This window comes from Schistocerca serialis, chromosome 3 (assembly GCF_023864345.2).
Source record: "Schistocerca serialis cubense isolate TAMUIC-IGC-003099 chromosome 3, iqSchSeri2.2, whole genome shotgun sequence".
NCBI classification, from domain to species: Eukaryota; Metazoa; Arthropoda; class Insecta; order Orthoptera; family Acrididae; genus Schistocerca; species Schistocerca serialis.
Genome location: NC_064640.1, coordinates 408095710 through 408110108, shown reverse-complemented (window position 1 = coordinate 408110108; position 14399 = coordinate 408095710). Strand labels below are relative to the sequence as shown.

Sequence of the window (14399 nt, the reverse complement as noted above, 5' to 3'; positions counted from 1 at the left end):
ATATTTTTTAAATTTTGGCTCCATGACTGGATGAATTGTATCAGTTCTTCCTCCACATGATTCCAGACAAGCAAACTTCGTGTGTACAAAGGAAGTAGCATGGGAAAGCAAATTACCATTTATCAACATGTTGGTTCAACTGAAATTGAGTGGTCAGCTGGGGTGTTCTGTGGATAAGCAGGTATCACATACAGATCTTTATCTAAATGAATATGTTGGTGAGTCCATGGTGTTCATGGAGAAGAGTGCTGCACTGAGAAATTGCACAAACTATCAGTGTCACATGTGTCATAAAACTTTTATCCTCATCAGCAATTTTATGTCTGTGAGCACAAGGGGAGAGCACATAATTGATGTGCCACCAATAATTATTAAGACAGTAATAAAGAACATGAGTTTTAGGAAAAAAAGATTTGCTGCATGATGACAAGAATGTAATTAAGAGTCACTTCTAAACAGCAAGAAATAAGATCACCCTGTGTAACAAGTTTCAGTCAGAGTCTAGGTTTGATCACTGAAGTAGGATTGTCACGCAGCATTCACAACTGTTGATCCGATGAGGCAGGGGCCTGTAGTGAGCAATGGCAGCATGTGGTGACAGCTGAGCAGATCAAGGACACAAGGCAGGTGGTGTCCAGCAAGCACTGGACTCACAAGGCAGTGGTCAATGACAGCTCATGGTGAGAGTGAGATGACTCGGGAGTGTGCTGCAGCCAATGTCCTTCTGGTTGCAAATGGCTGTGCTGCTGGTTTGGCTACTTGCAGATACAGCCAGTACTGGAAATTGCAGAAAAACTCTTGTTGGAACTTGCATAACTGCTGGCTGTGGCCCCCGCATGGCTGCTTAAGTACACACCTAGCAGAAGCATACTTGAGCTGTCTCCAGTGTAGGAAATAAGTTTGTAATTGTGGCACTGCCTGGAGTGATACTGACACTGTGGTGTTGTGCCGTACTTTCTGTAAGTCTGCCAGTAAATACCCTTATATTTACTGGCTACAGATGTGAAATCTTGTGTTTATTTTCCAGCAGCCGAGTTGTGACAAGGCAGCCGCCAGAAGGCTGAATGTGATGCAGTAGAGCTGAATTGTGGTGGGGTACCACACCAGGATACTGTAGGAACCATAACCTATATGTCTCAGAATAATTAAAATAACCCAGGAAATATTACAGCAATAAACATTTAATTACAAGAAAAGAGCAAAAATGAAAGGAAGGAAGTGATGCCCCATGACACAGAGACCACTACAGAAAGAAATAGTAAAAGCAAATGATGCAAGACCAGAATAGTTACAGTCAAAAAGTAAATGGCAGTGTTCCTGGCCATTAAAAATAAAATCTAATATCTTTGAAAGAAAAGAAAGCATACAGATAGATAGATTACTTAGAACTGATGCAGATAAATTATGGTGGATGAGTATAGGTTGGAGGCTGGGAGAGACGGGTTCACAAGAAACAGCAAACATTAGTCCCAGCAGACTTAAACAGAAACCAGATGTTATCTTTAAAAATACCAGTTTATATATGACATATATGAAAATGGGATAAGCAGGAGTATTTAGGGGTTAAGTGGGTAAATTATTCAGGACTATACTTCAAGGGAGGCACAACAGGGCATGATGGAAAGTAAGTCATCAGTGAAATGCTAAGAATAGGCAACATCAGCTTTATATTTGATTTTAGTTTTGTTCTGTGATTTTTTTCTTTATAAAGACACCCCTATGTGTGAATAAATGTTTTAGATGTGAAAACAAAGTATCACCCACAAAGTACAGAAAAAATATTGTTTGAAGCAAAATTAAGACAGCATATTAACATGTAACATATGATGAAATCTTGAACGTTCTAACATGTGACATACTCAGCTAGCAGGATGGCTTTAATCAATGAAGAGTGTGTTCGTACAGAATTTAAAATGTTTTACTTTTCCATTGGCCATTCTGATTTAGCTTTACTGTAGTTTTCCTAAGTCACTTATGATTTATGGGGGGATGGTTTCTTCTGGTATGCCATGGCCAATTTTTCATGCGTTATCATTGTCCACCTGAGTTACCCAGTAGTGTTGTATCTCTAATGATTATAATGCCATCAATACATTAAAATCTTACCTTCCTTATTTCATTTTTTGCCCTCTTTCACTCCTTCCAGTCCCAAGTCCTGGATGCTTTGTCCTATCTTCTGTTTAGGTTTTTCTGTTGATTTCTTTACTCACCTCTATTTAAATTTTAATGTAGTTCAAAATGCTTCCAAATTTTTCCTCTTTCTTTTTTACATAGTTCACATCTCACATCCATACAAGTATCCAATATACACATAGAGTCTTCTGTAGTCCTATTATGATGTCTGACATATTAGATACATTTTGCTGATGGAAGATTTCTTTGTTTGCGCCAGTATGTTTCTGATGCATTCCTGTATATCATGACAAAAATAGAGTAAGTGACTGTTCTAATATCATAATGCTTAATATGCATGGTAACATAATAACAAAAAACTGAGCAGTTTCTTCAGACACTTCTGAAATTTTGGTGCTGAGAGTGGTACCAAATTTTGTTGCTGACTGTGGTACCTACATTTCCACATATTTGGCTGTTGGTTTCCACTTACTATCAACATACATTTATCTTTCCAGACTGTGTTCTTAAAGTGAAGGTTGTTTCTTCCTTGCTAACTGTAAGAGCTTAAGATATTATTTGTAATCAACATTGCTCTTTTGTTAACCAGATAAATATGTGCCCCTGTATGACTTCTAGATTTAATTTTGGGATCATGATACACAAAAGTTATTTTTAAATATTTCATGAGTTTTCTCTGAAATGTTTCATTGCAGAGTGATTACTTTAGCAGTACAGTCATTGTATTGTGCAAACCACGTGGGGGATATCAGAGAAGGCAATTGACATTTTAATCTCAGAAATGTAATGCATTGAAAAAATATTAAGTAGAAATTCATGAGTTTGTGTGAGAACTAACAATAACTGAAAACTTTAAATGTTCCTCTGAAAAATCATAAAACAACACACACACAAATGCCATACTAACAAATGTAAATACACCTGATGATGAAGGTTTAAACCTTTGAAATCATGGAGATATATAAACAGTGACTGGTAACAGTAAACTTGTTGTTTCATTTAATAACTGAAAAGCAAAACAAAAACAAACCAAATTCTCTTTATCTCTTTTCAATAACTGTTCTACATTTCTAAGGATGGTGTTGTGTTTTTCTTTTCTTTTCTTTTCTTCTTTTACTTTCAGTGAATGACCTGTTATTAGCTATATCACCTCAATTTTGTTTGTAGTTGTGCTGTTGTCATTGTGTTCTCTACTGGTGGTGCTATCTGCCAACTAAATTTTTAAATATTACTGTCTATGAAATTATCCTACGAATATTTGGAATCACAGTGATGACTACCCTCTGAATAATTGTCTTAAAGTATGCCTTCATGGTTACCTTAACTTTGTAAATTTTACACACCGTATGATCCATGTAATAGACATAACTTTCAAAAAATTTTTGACAGTAGAACTTGCCATTCTAAGATAATCCTTAGGAACTGTTGATAGTCCTGAGAATAAGTAAGAGTGTTATATCATTAGAAATGTTTATAGAGAGATTGGAAGAGTCAGACTGGACAATTTAGAGGCATTAAATCTCAGTTCCTACAGTCAGTGCTGAACTTATGTTGAATATTTCCGTAACCATGTTTGAATAAAACTGTGATTATATTTACTTCATCCACAGCCATTTTGATCCTACTTCATTATTACAATAACATGGTGCTTAAAGAAGTATGATCAATAAAAATTTTTAATAACACAAATCTAACAAGTAACTGGATTTCCAGAATTTCACTGCAATAAGCAGAAAACCAGTAACTGTTCATAAGGACATGGGCGTATAAATGAATGTATTTCTTTTCATTATTACATTTAGAAACACAGTAATAGAGCATATGGTATAAGATGTAAGTTGTAGCAGTGTGAATGTTGTCCCAGTATTTTTTTTCTGGGAGTATTTCATGCATGTAAACATTATATAAAGAATGTGTACTGTAATATTCTAGGAAGGTGAGTTAAACTGTATTAGACCTCAAAACAGTGTGACTTAAACCTTATGACAATGGACATTGATAAATAACTAATTTTGGATTTATATTTTAGGGTCACAACACAAGAACAAATATGACAAATCATTACAGTCACTCAGTCTTGCATATTGACAATGCAACACATTCTGATGAAGGCATCTACAAGTGTGAAGGCACAAGAGGAGAACAGAAAGGTAGTATTTTCATCACGACACTTGTTTCATGGCAATTAAAAGAGAATACTATTTCATTTAAGGGATGTATTTGACCAAACCATCCACTTCCAGTTCATAAATTCCCTTTATTTTTACAGATATAGCTCAATCTGTTGTAAAATATGTTGAAGCTCCCACTGTAACACCACTTGAAAGAGAGCTGTTCATAGAAAAAGGTAATGCAGTCACACTCAAGTGCTTAATTACAGGAATTCCTACTCCAACAGTACATTGGTACCACAATGGAAATGAATTGATTTATTCTGAATCTGAGGTAAGTCTGTAATGTGTAGTTTTGTCATCTGTGATTGGCTTAACAAAAGAAATACTACTGAAGTTCATTAGTTTAATCACTGTAGACTTCCATTAGTTTGGCATCCAACAGTCTGGAATGCCTGATGGTCTGTCACCATCCCAGGTTTGGAACCACTTAGAAGTGTGCACTATGCCTCTGCTACTGTTCTAGACTGCATCACATAGGAAGGTGCTTCCACACATAGAGATGGAGTGATAGGGTAGTGTACATTGTATGAGTTCTGCACATGTATGGTGGCAGAGAAAGGGCAAACAAAAGTCCCCATTGCCAAATTGTGTTCCTGCAGACAACAATCGGGTTCATTTGCCTATGTTGCAACATATTATACTGTCAAATCTATGAGGGGAAAAATAAATTTTAAAACTGATTTTGAGCAACTGTCTACATGAGAGAAATTTTACTTCATACCTTGTCATTGCATCCAGTGCTCCATAGCAATAGTCCGCATGATGTCAAGAAGCTTGAACAGCTGACACAGCTTTATGAAGATATTAGATACATTTTTCCTCAAAATAGCTATTGTCTAATGACTGGTTGAAATAATTCTCATTTACTGTGATTTGGACTGTATTATAAGTAAATAACTAATGCACACCAACATTAACTTCAAACTGACAACTGCTTCTGCTCCATATAATTTTTTAAAAATGTATATGATGCATGTATGTAGTTGTGTTTGACTATAGTTAAATGTAAATCACTGTGCATAGAAATGAATTACTGGTAGCAAAGACTAGTGCAAAAGGCTATTGTAAAAATTATCAGTATGTATCATATTTTTCACTGTCAATGAGCATTATGAGTGCAAACTAACTTGGTCAACGTTACAATGAGGGACAGCATTTGTGATGCATTGAACAAGGAAACAATTAACTGTTTTCTGTGAATAACTAGGGGTAACGCTGACTGATAAAGTAAAAAATCAGTGATATCTTTACAGTTAACCGTCTCTGTCATTTTAAGGCATTTTCCAATTTGTGGCTTGAAAATGACAGGGAAAAAATTGTCAAAATATTGGAGTTTTTGACTATTTTATCCAGCTGCATTCTCATAAGTAATTAGAGCATCCAACATGCAAGGAAAAGCTTAATTTCTTCTCAGTCAATATGTAGAATCCCAAGTCTGCAAAAGTCATAGGATACAGATTCATAACCAATGAAGGCAATTTATGTGTTGACAAACACATTTATTAAATCATGAGTCTTTAAAACCAAGAAGTATTATTACTATACTTTCTTCCAAAGTCTACGTCACTGCTATCTGGGTCGATGTTCAAACCATCTGCTAGTAAATTTAGGATGAGAGGTTCAAGCTTATATTCATCTTCATCTCCCTATCAAAGTCTTGTTTCTGAAGATTTTCAGTGTGCTGCACAGTGTGTGCCCATGCTGAAAGAAGATGTTATCTATTGCTTCATGAACTAGCCTTTCAGTGTTATCAGGAGTGATTTTGTTTTTCACCTACATAGCCTTTAACTTGTGCCCAATTTAATTGTGTCAGAGTATACTGACAGTGGTACATGGGTAAACACAAAACTGTGTAACCATATTTAATTAACGAACTGCAGGAGTTTAACATGAGGCTGGCATTTACAGTGCTGACTGTTTTTAATTTTGAACCAGAGCACAATATCTGTGTTCCTGGCGTTTTGTTTTCTCTGTAACAGCTGAATGATAACTGGCATGGTATATACAATGACTGACTTCGAAGCAAGATATGGCAAGAACTGTTCAGTGAACCACTTCTTGAAACTGACAATGTTCATTCTGAATGGTAGTCACTGCTGCTTTTCTCACACCTAAATACAAGTTTACTTTCAGTAACAAAACCAGAATAAGAGCCAGCATGCAGAATAATTTTCCCGGAATCTTTTCCTAAGACAAACATTAAAAAACCAATATTGCAACAATTAGTTAGCATATTGTAAAAATGGTTTAGTGGAGTATGCTCAAAAGGAAAGCTCCTAATGTGGCCAGTGATTAATTAAAAGGGAAAGAAATTCAGACAAGATTCAACTGTTGCAGAAAGTGATGCAATTTTTGTGATGGTTTGTTCAGAAATTTTTAAGTTTTGGCATAGAGTTAAAATACTGATGTAACTAGAGAAACACTTTCAGCAAACCAGGACTCCGCAGAAAAATACAAATACAAATTTGAAGAAATAATCACAGATAATAACCTAGCAACTGATCAGCTTAATAATGCTGATGAAACAGGACCACTATGGCAGTGTGATTACCAACATCTACTCTAACTGGTGGAGGTGAAAAGATGGCTAAAGGGTTTAAAAAGAAAACGAAAGACCGAGTGACAGTTTCGCTATGTACTAGTGCACCTGGAAGTGACTGAATGATTCCTTTTGTAATTGGTAAATCTGAAAAATGTGTCAGACATTTAAGAATGTTACAAACTTGCCTGTTCATTATGATGCTCAGTCAAATGTGTGGATGGCTACCATCCTTTGCAAAAACTGGTTTTTTATTATTTTGTGCCATGGCGCAAGAAAGCTTCAAAATAGTTTACCAATAGACAGCAAAGCCAACCTTCTTTTGGACAATTGTAAAGCACATCCACCAGTAGCTGAGTTAGTTTCTGGAAACTTATTTGCTATACTTCTCCCACATAATGTTACAGTACTGATTCAACCAATGGATCAAGTGGTAATCCAGAACTTTTAACATTTTCATAGAACCTCTTTCATTCATGGCCTGTTAAATACTGAATGTGATGTAACTGAGTTTCAAAAAATGTTTAGTGTATAAGATGCCATCTATGCTGTTGCACTGTCCTGGCCTCAAGTACAAAAAGTTACTTTACAATCAGTGATTGTATAGATACCAGCATTCTGGAATATTCAACATTTGTATAAAAAGCGGCACTCTCTATCCAAGAGGTCATTTCTGTTGTGCCTCTGTGTTGGTGTCAGCAATAAATGTGCTTTCAGTTCTAACAATAGGATCATCAGAGCTTCTAATGATGGATTTTGATGACACTTAAATATGTTGTAGAGGGACCTGTCCTCAGTACCTGGTTAGGAGATCATGGATTTTGATGACACTTAAATATGTTGTAGAGGGACCTGTCCTGAGTACCTGGTTAGGAGTAGATTGTCAGATGGTCCCTAGCTCCCAAGAGAATTGATGCTGAAGTTTTATGTGTATCTCACATGGCTCGACCAACCAAGTATAGCACAGTGGCTAAAATAGTCATTTTTTCCATTGACATTTTACTAATAAATCAAGCATTACAGCAAACTTCCTTCAAATGTCTTCCATTTGTTACACAATAGATTACAAAATCATCTTACCTGCTATCACTTTCTGTGTTAGAACAGAATTTCAGGTCATAGTTATTGTAGAAGCAACCGAAATACAAATTTTAGAACACCATGCACATTTACGAAAGCTACTCCCTTGCAGGCAGCTGGATGTTTCAGAAGAGGTACCAGAAAAAACACAGTTCATTTGAAATGAAAAAGATTTTCTTTCTTTGATCAACTTCAGTGCAAACCATGCATATTTGATCATCCCTGTGAAAGCATATGCACTAAATTGATGCAAAATATTGCCTCAAAGTGATTTCTCTGTTAGTCTAGCAAGTTGGAAAAATTTTGAACTTTTCCATGAAAATTTTAACCTGAGTGTAAAAGTAAATATCAGAGGGTGGGATAATTGCCACTGATGTGAGTCCATACTGCAAGCTTTTTAGCCATGAACCTTAGCCACTACACTGGCTTTGTCAGAATGCAACTAAAATTACAGGCATAAGAAGTGTGCAAAAAACTTCATCATCGATTTTTTTTAGAAAGTATTGGCTGTTGTGTGAAAAACTGCTGGCCAGGAAAGCATAACATGTCCTTCTACACCATACCTTAGACTCATCAAAATCCATGATTAACAAGTCAAATGGTCCCCTTGTAAGTATTGTACTTCATTGACAAAACTGTGTATGGATTTGGACATGATTGTAATTTTGACATGATATTGTTTGGTGTAGATGCCAGGTACTTAAAAACACCATAATGGCTCCAATCAGGCAATATAAAAGCTGTTGGCTACATGGACATAAACTGGAATACAAGCAGCACATAATTCCTAAGATTCCTTTATTCAGCAGACAGATAGATTCCAAAACAGCAATAAGTCAGCTGCACATCAGGCACTCATCAGTGTTTCCCAGATACACCAGTCAGGAGCTGACAAAATGCCTGATTGACTGAGTGATTGAGTGACCAAATACAACAGTTGGAATGACATGATGTGTGTGGCAAATGTGTACTTTTACTTGGATGGCGCAGCCGAGCAATGGTTTGATAATAATAAACAGAACCTCAATAACTAGGAAAAAGCCAGACTGAACTGCAGGAAATATTCAATGACAATAAGTAACAAGTCCACTTAGTGGAAAAACAATTGAAGGACAGAGCATAATGTTGGAGGGAATGACACAGTCATACGTAATGTTTTGGCTTTATGGTAGGCTACATCATAATTCTGAATATGACAGAAGCCAACAAAATCTTACAATTGATGTTGCAGAATACATGTACCAAGCACTTTTGGTAAAGCCTGTCACAATAATGGAGGAATTCATCAAAGGGTGCAACTGAATGAAGGAAATGCAACAGAAAGTAGTATAACAGAAAGATGAAAGAGATATAACCAAATGTGGTCCCTATGGCAACTATGGAAGACCAACATAAGCTCACCTCTCGCATATGCTGGATAATAATGGAAGAAATACAGCTGTATATGGCAGCCAGAAATGTCATGGGTACACAAGTACACAAAAAACAGCGGTCATGAATGTTGAACCATATTTTTGGAGATAACTTTGAATTTTGAAGAAGAGTTGTATCAATATTGGGGACCAAGTCCACCACCAATTGGACAAGCCATGAAGAACAGGCTTGGCCAACTCACATTTATGCCATAACCATCAGATGACAACCCAGCCTCTGACCAGTGCTGGTAAAACCAACTCCTCCACCAACTTCAGCATACCGTAGAAAAATGGACATTTGGGGGTTGGAGAACAACATGCTGGGATGTTTCCACTGTGGGAACCTTGGACACATATACTACTGTGGAGATAGAGAAGACAAGTATTTGACACCAATTACATCAAAAGGTGTCAACCAATACAGCAGTCTTATTCATGCCGGTTGACAGCAGACAATTATAGCTGACCTGTGGGATGAAGTCCATTGATGTACTATGGATGTGATAACTCCTCAACATGCTGTAGCTGTTCCTTGACACCACAAAGAGATACCAGCCACTCAGCCAGTCATGGCATTCAGGAAAATTAGGTGAGGCAACCATCTATGGAGGTGAGGCTGTGATGGATGAAAATTCTCCATGGACGACTGACACCAGAATTTCAGGAAAGCTCATTGGGACATCATTGACAGCCATCCTGTCTGAGCACTAGTCAATTCATGGGCTTCTTTTTCTGTATTATCAGAAGCTTATCATCAGCATCTATGGAAGACAGATGTTTCACCACACATAAAAAATTGTGCTGAAGGTTGCAAAAAGTAAATATGTCCAGCCAACAGGAACATATTTTGCAAGAATAACTATCAATGTCAGAACACTGCCTTTCAAATTTGTCGTTTCAGCAGGAATGTAGTCACGATGTTATTCTAGTACGCAACTTCCTACAGTTATTAGTAACACAAATTACAGTCATCAGTAGAGTCTCAGTTAAACTATGATGCTTTTGTTGATTGCAGAAAAACTATTCAGGCTCACAAAAAATGTACATTCCAGCAACGACTGTAAGAATTGTAGGTGGTCAAGGAGAACTTCGGATCACTAATTTTCTCAGGAAGCCACAACTCATTCCTAAAGGTCTTTGCATCAGGACAGCTTACCCAGTGTAGGAAAGGACAGTGCCATACACAAAGGATTGTGCTCCATTACCACACCAAACAAAGCAGGGGAGGAAGTGACTGTCAAACTGTCAATAAGATCTAGCCTGACTGAGTAACAACATCAGTGAATGATAGCCATTCTATGTGAATTTTTGGAAGCTTTTTTTAAGGCAGGGCTGGAGAAAAGACAGACCAAGCACTCCATAGTAGAACACAGTATCAACACTAGCGATCATTCAACAATTAGCCAGCACTCGTATAGGTTGTCACCAGCTGAATAATGGATAATCCAGAAGAAAGTGGAGAAGATACTGCAAGATGACATCACTGAACCTTCAGAGAATGCTTGGTCCTCTCCTGTGGTCCTTGTGAAGAAGAATGATGGCACTGACTACCAATGACTGAATAAAATCATGAAGAAAGGTGTCTATCCACTGTTGCATATTGACAACACCCAAGACTGCTTGAAAGGAGGAAAGGATTTCTCAACTATGGACATGCAGACAGGGCACTGGCATGTCAAGGTTGATGAAGCTGACGAAGAAAAGACAGCCTTCGTAACTCCTAATGGCCTCTATGAGTTTACAGTTATGCTATTTGGACTGTGCAATGCTCCAGCTGGCTTTGAACACATGATGGACAGCCTTAATTACTGCAGGAAGACTGCAAATTTTTCTGGAACAAGATGCAAGGAAGATCTTTGCTTGTCCTTAAGGCGGCACTGATACTTTCTCTATTTCTAGCACTGTATGATGAAAATGCTGAGATGGAAGAAATGCTTTGGATTTTGAGCAAGAGCAGTTCTGCTCAAACAGTCCAAGGGTATACTGCCAGTTCATTGTGTCCAACGGGCACAATATTTCAGCAATCAGACATGTCGCCATCATCAGGTGCACTGATGAACTATTTGAGCAACAAATACGCCAGGAGAAACTGAAGAATCACAAGAGCAGTTCTAATACAAACTCAGGAAGGTGCTGAAATGCTGATGGCTTATGGTTCCATAATACTCTCCACGTCTGAGAGAAACCACCCTACAACCAAGAAAAAGTCCCTTCTTTGGGCCATCAACAAGTTCCAGGCATATTTATGTAGCAAACCATTCACTATTGTGACAGATAATCATTCTCTCTCCTGGCTGAGTAACCCAATGCATCCATGAAGTCAACTGGCACAATGGTTACTGAGGGATCGGGAGTGTGACATCACAGTGGTATACAAAAGCAGATGAAAATACAAACACCAAATTTCAAGGAATCATTTGACAGAATACAGCAATGTGCATGAAATCTCAATCATCACTGCATTAAATGACATTGCTACTGTTCAGAGGGAAGATCCAGCACTTTTGAAAACTTTGACCTCCGCCACACACCGTTGGGTGGCTTGCGGAGTATAAATGTAGATGTAGAAGCTATGAAGAAAGAGGAACTGACCAAAGGAGAATTCTGATTATTTAACAAAGCAGTTTACAAGAAGAACTATGATCCAGTGGGCAGAAATGGTTCCTTATCATCCTAGCAAACTTATGCTGAGCCTCCCTGAAGTTTTTCTATGGCACTCCAACACCTACTCACCTGGGATTTGTGAAGCACATACCCCAATTACCTTCAGGGCATGTACTGTCAATCCTGCCTGCAGTAGCACTGTTCCATCAAATTGAAGTTGGCCTCTTCTGGAGCTTCTCAAAACCAACAAATGGGAATTAATCTATACTAGTCTGCACTGCATATTTTATCTGCTACACTCTGACTAAAGTTGTGCTGAGTGCTGAAGATCAGTATTAGAGGTAGTTTCATGTTGCGACATCCACTACAGAATGACAACTGCCCACCATCCACACACAAATGGCCTAACAGAATGTTTTAATATGAGGGCATGTTGAAAAATAATGCCTCCAAATTTTTTATCTGATAACTCTTAAAGTTTTTTTAAATGAAAGAAAATTTATAAACATCCTACATCATTATTCTCTGTGTCTACATATTTATTTCTCAACATAGTAACCTGATGATTAACACATTTCTCCCACGGAGAGAGGCCAGTTTGTTGATACTACCACTGTAGAATGTTTGACTTTTTTGATCACAGTCTCACCTCTGCTTCTACTGCTTCATCAATACCAAAGTGAAATCCTCAAAGCCATTCTTTGAGTTTTCAAATTGACTGGGACCAAGTGGGGACCATATGGAGGCTGATTGATAACAGTGAACCTGAAGTGTCAAAATGTTGCTGATGTCATAGCACTCATGAGTGATCTAGCATTGTCATGCTGAAGCAGAGAGTGTTCCATGTGTGGACAAATTTTGTGAGTTCATAACTCTATTATAGCAAGCTGTTTCTCACACATTAACATCAATACATTACACACTGCCATGTTACACACTATAGTTCGGACCTCTGTAGTGGCAGAGGGTTGCAATTTGTGTCAGCGGAGCAAGAAAGTAAGCTGAGTAATATGTATAACATGTAATACCTCTACCGATTTTGATAACAGAATGACAAATTTGGAGACATTACTTTCAGCACACCCTTTTAAGACACTGGCGGATATACTCTTGATATATGTTGATGTTGGAACAGAGAGAATGGGATACAATACTGCCCATCATGATTTTCACATACAAAACAGTGAAGCAATGCACTACAGGCTTCACACCAATCTTGCTGCTTCATCATTTCTTTTGAACTGGATGATACTCACAACAACTATGTGAAACACCTAATCACCAGGATCAAAGAAGCAAGACAGCTGGCTCACATACGAACTGTGGATGCCCAGGAGAATTAATGAAAGTGCTACAATGCTAAGCACCAATCAGTGATATATAGCTTGGAAGACATGGTTTGAATTTGTACTCCTGTGTGGAAACTAGAACTATTAGAAATGTTACTCAAGTGCTACTTTGGTTCTTACCTTCTTTGTTGCTTGTTGGACATCATATATAAAATTGAGGATTATGACCCTTCATGAAGGAGACAAGAGCACAGAGACATTGTGCGTGTCTTTTGTATGAAGCTCCACTCCAGTCCAGAGGCACAGGTTGATGATGGGGGTTTCAAGGAAACTAAAAACCACTTGGCTGTCATGAAGCATTGAGAGTAGGGGCTGTCTTCAATTCTCATCATACTGAAGAGGATTTAACAACATAACCGGAACATGAAGATCTGCCAGCTCCACCATACAGAAGGCCATTGACAAGAACTAGATGCTGAGTGCTATAGCTGGGGCTCCAATGAGAATTTTTGAAACAATGGGACACTGTTGCTCCAGGAGAGGGACCAGTGCCCCAAGATATGGTCTATGCTGTGTGGTGTTGTGGTTAGACTTACTAGTCAGTATGCTTTGGGTTGGCAGTTCTTACCTGAGCATCAACAACTTTTTGTTATTCAGTATTTATCATATTTAGAACATTTTTTTACTGTCTTGTGTTTGTAATTTTAGTTAATTTGGAATACTCAATGTTTGTGTAAATACCAGCATTCTGGATTATTTTATGTTTGTATGAATAGCTGAACTCCCCACCCAGGAAGTTAGTTCTATTATGTCTGTTCATTGGTGTCAGTAATAAATGTGCTTTCAGTTCTAAGTTTTGTAGTTCATTGATGATCCTGCCTTCAGATTTGGTCTTGACTATGGTTTTGACATGACAATATCTACCCGGTGTTCATATTTATGGCATGTGACAAAATACATTTTGCAAATTCTATGCTATTTCATTTATTTGCTAATCAGCTGATGTGGACCTTCAAATTTAATTTTTTTTTCAAGATTTGGGTCTAAACATTGTTTGCCTCTGTGATCTATTCATTGCAAGTTGTTTTCTATTTCCCCATTTTGATAATTTATGTCCAGATTGCATCACCTGGGTTTTAGAGACATTAAGTTTTAGTTGATTTTG

General features: G+C 37.5%; 1 protein-coding gene across 1 annotated transcript in view; it reads left to right on the top strand.

Annotated features, from left to right (window-relative positions):
• Window positions 1-14399, top strand: part of LOC126470270 (hemicentin-1-like) — an 808493-nt gene that overhangs the window by 266755 nt on the left and 527339 nt on the right. Inside the window, exons 13-14 of the mRNA XM_050098010.1 lie at window positions 4163-4283; window positions 4403-4578. Coding sequence (XP_049953967.1) covers window positions 4163-4283; window positions 4403-4578 — 297 coding nt within the window. The remainder of the gene's footprint in view (window positions 1-4162; window positions 4284-4402; window positions 4579-14399) is intronic.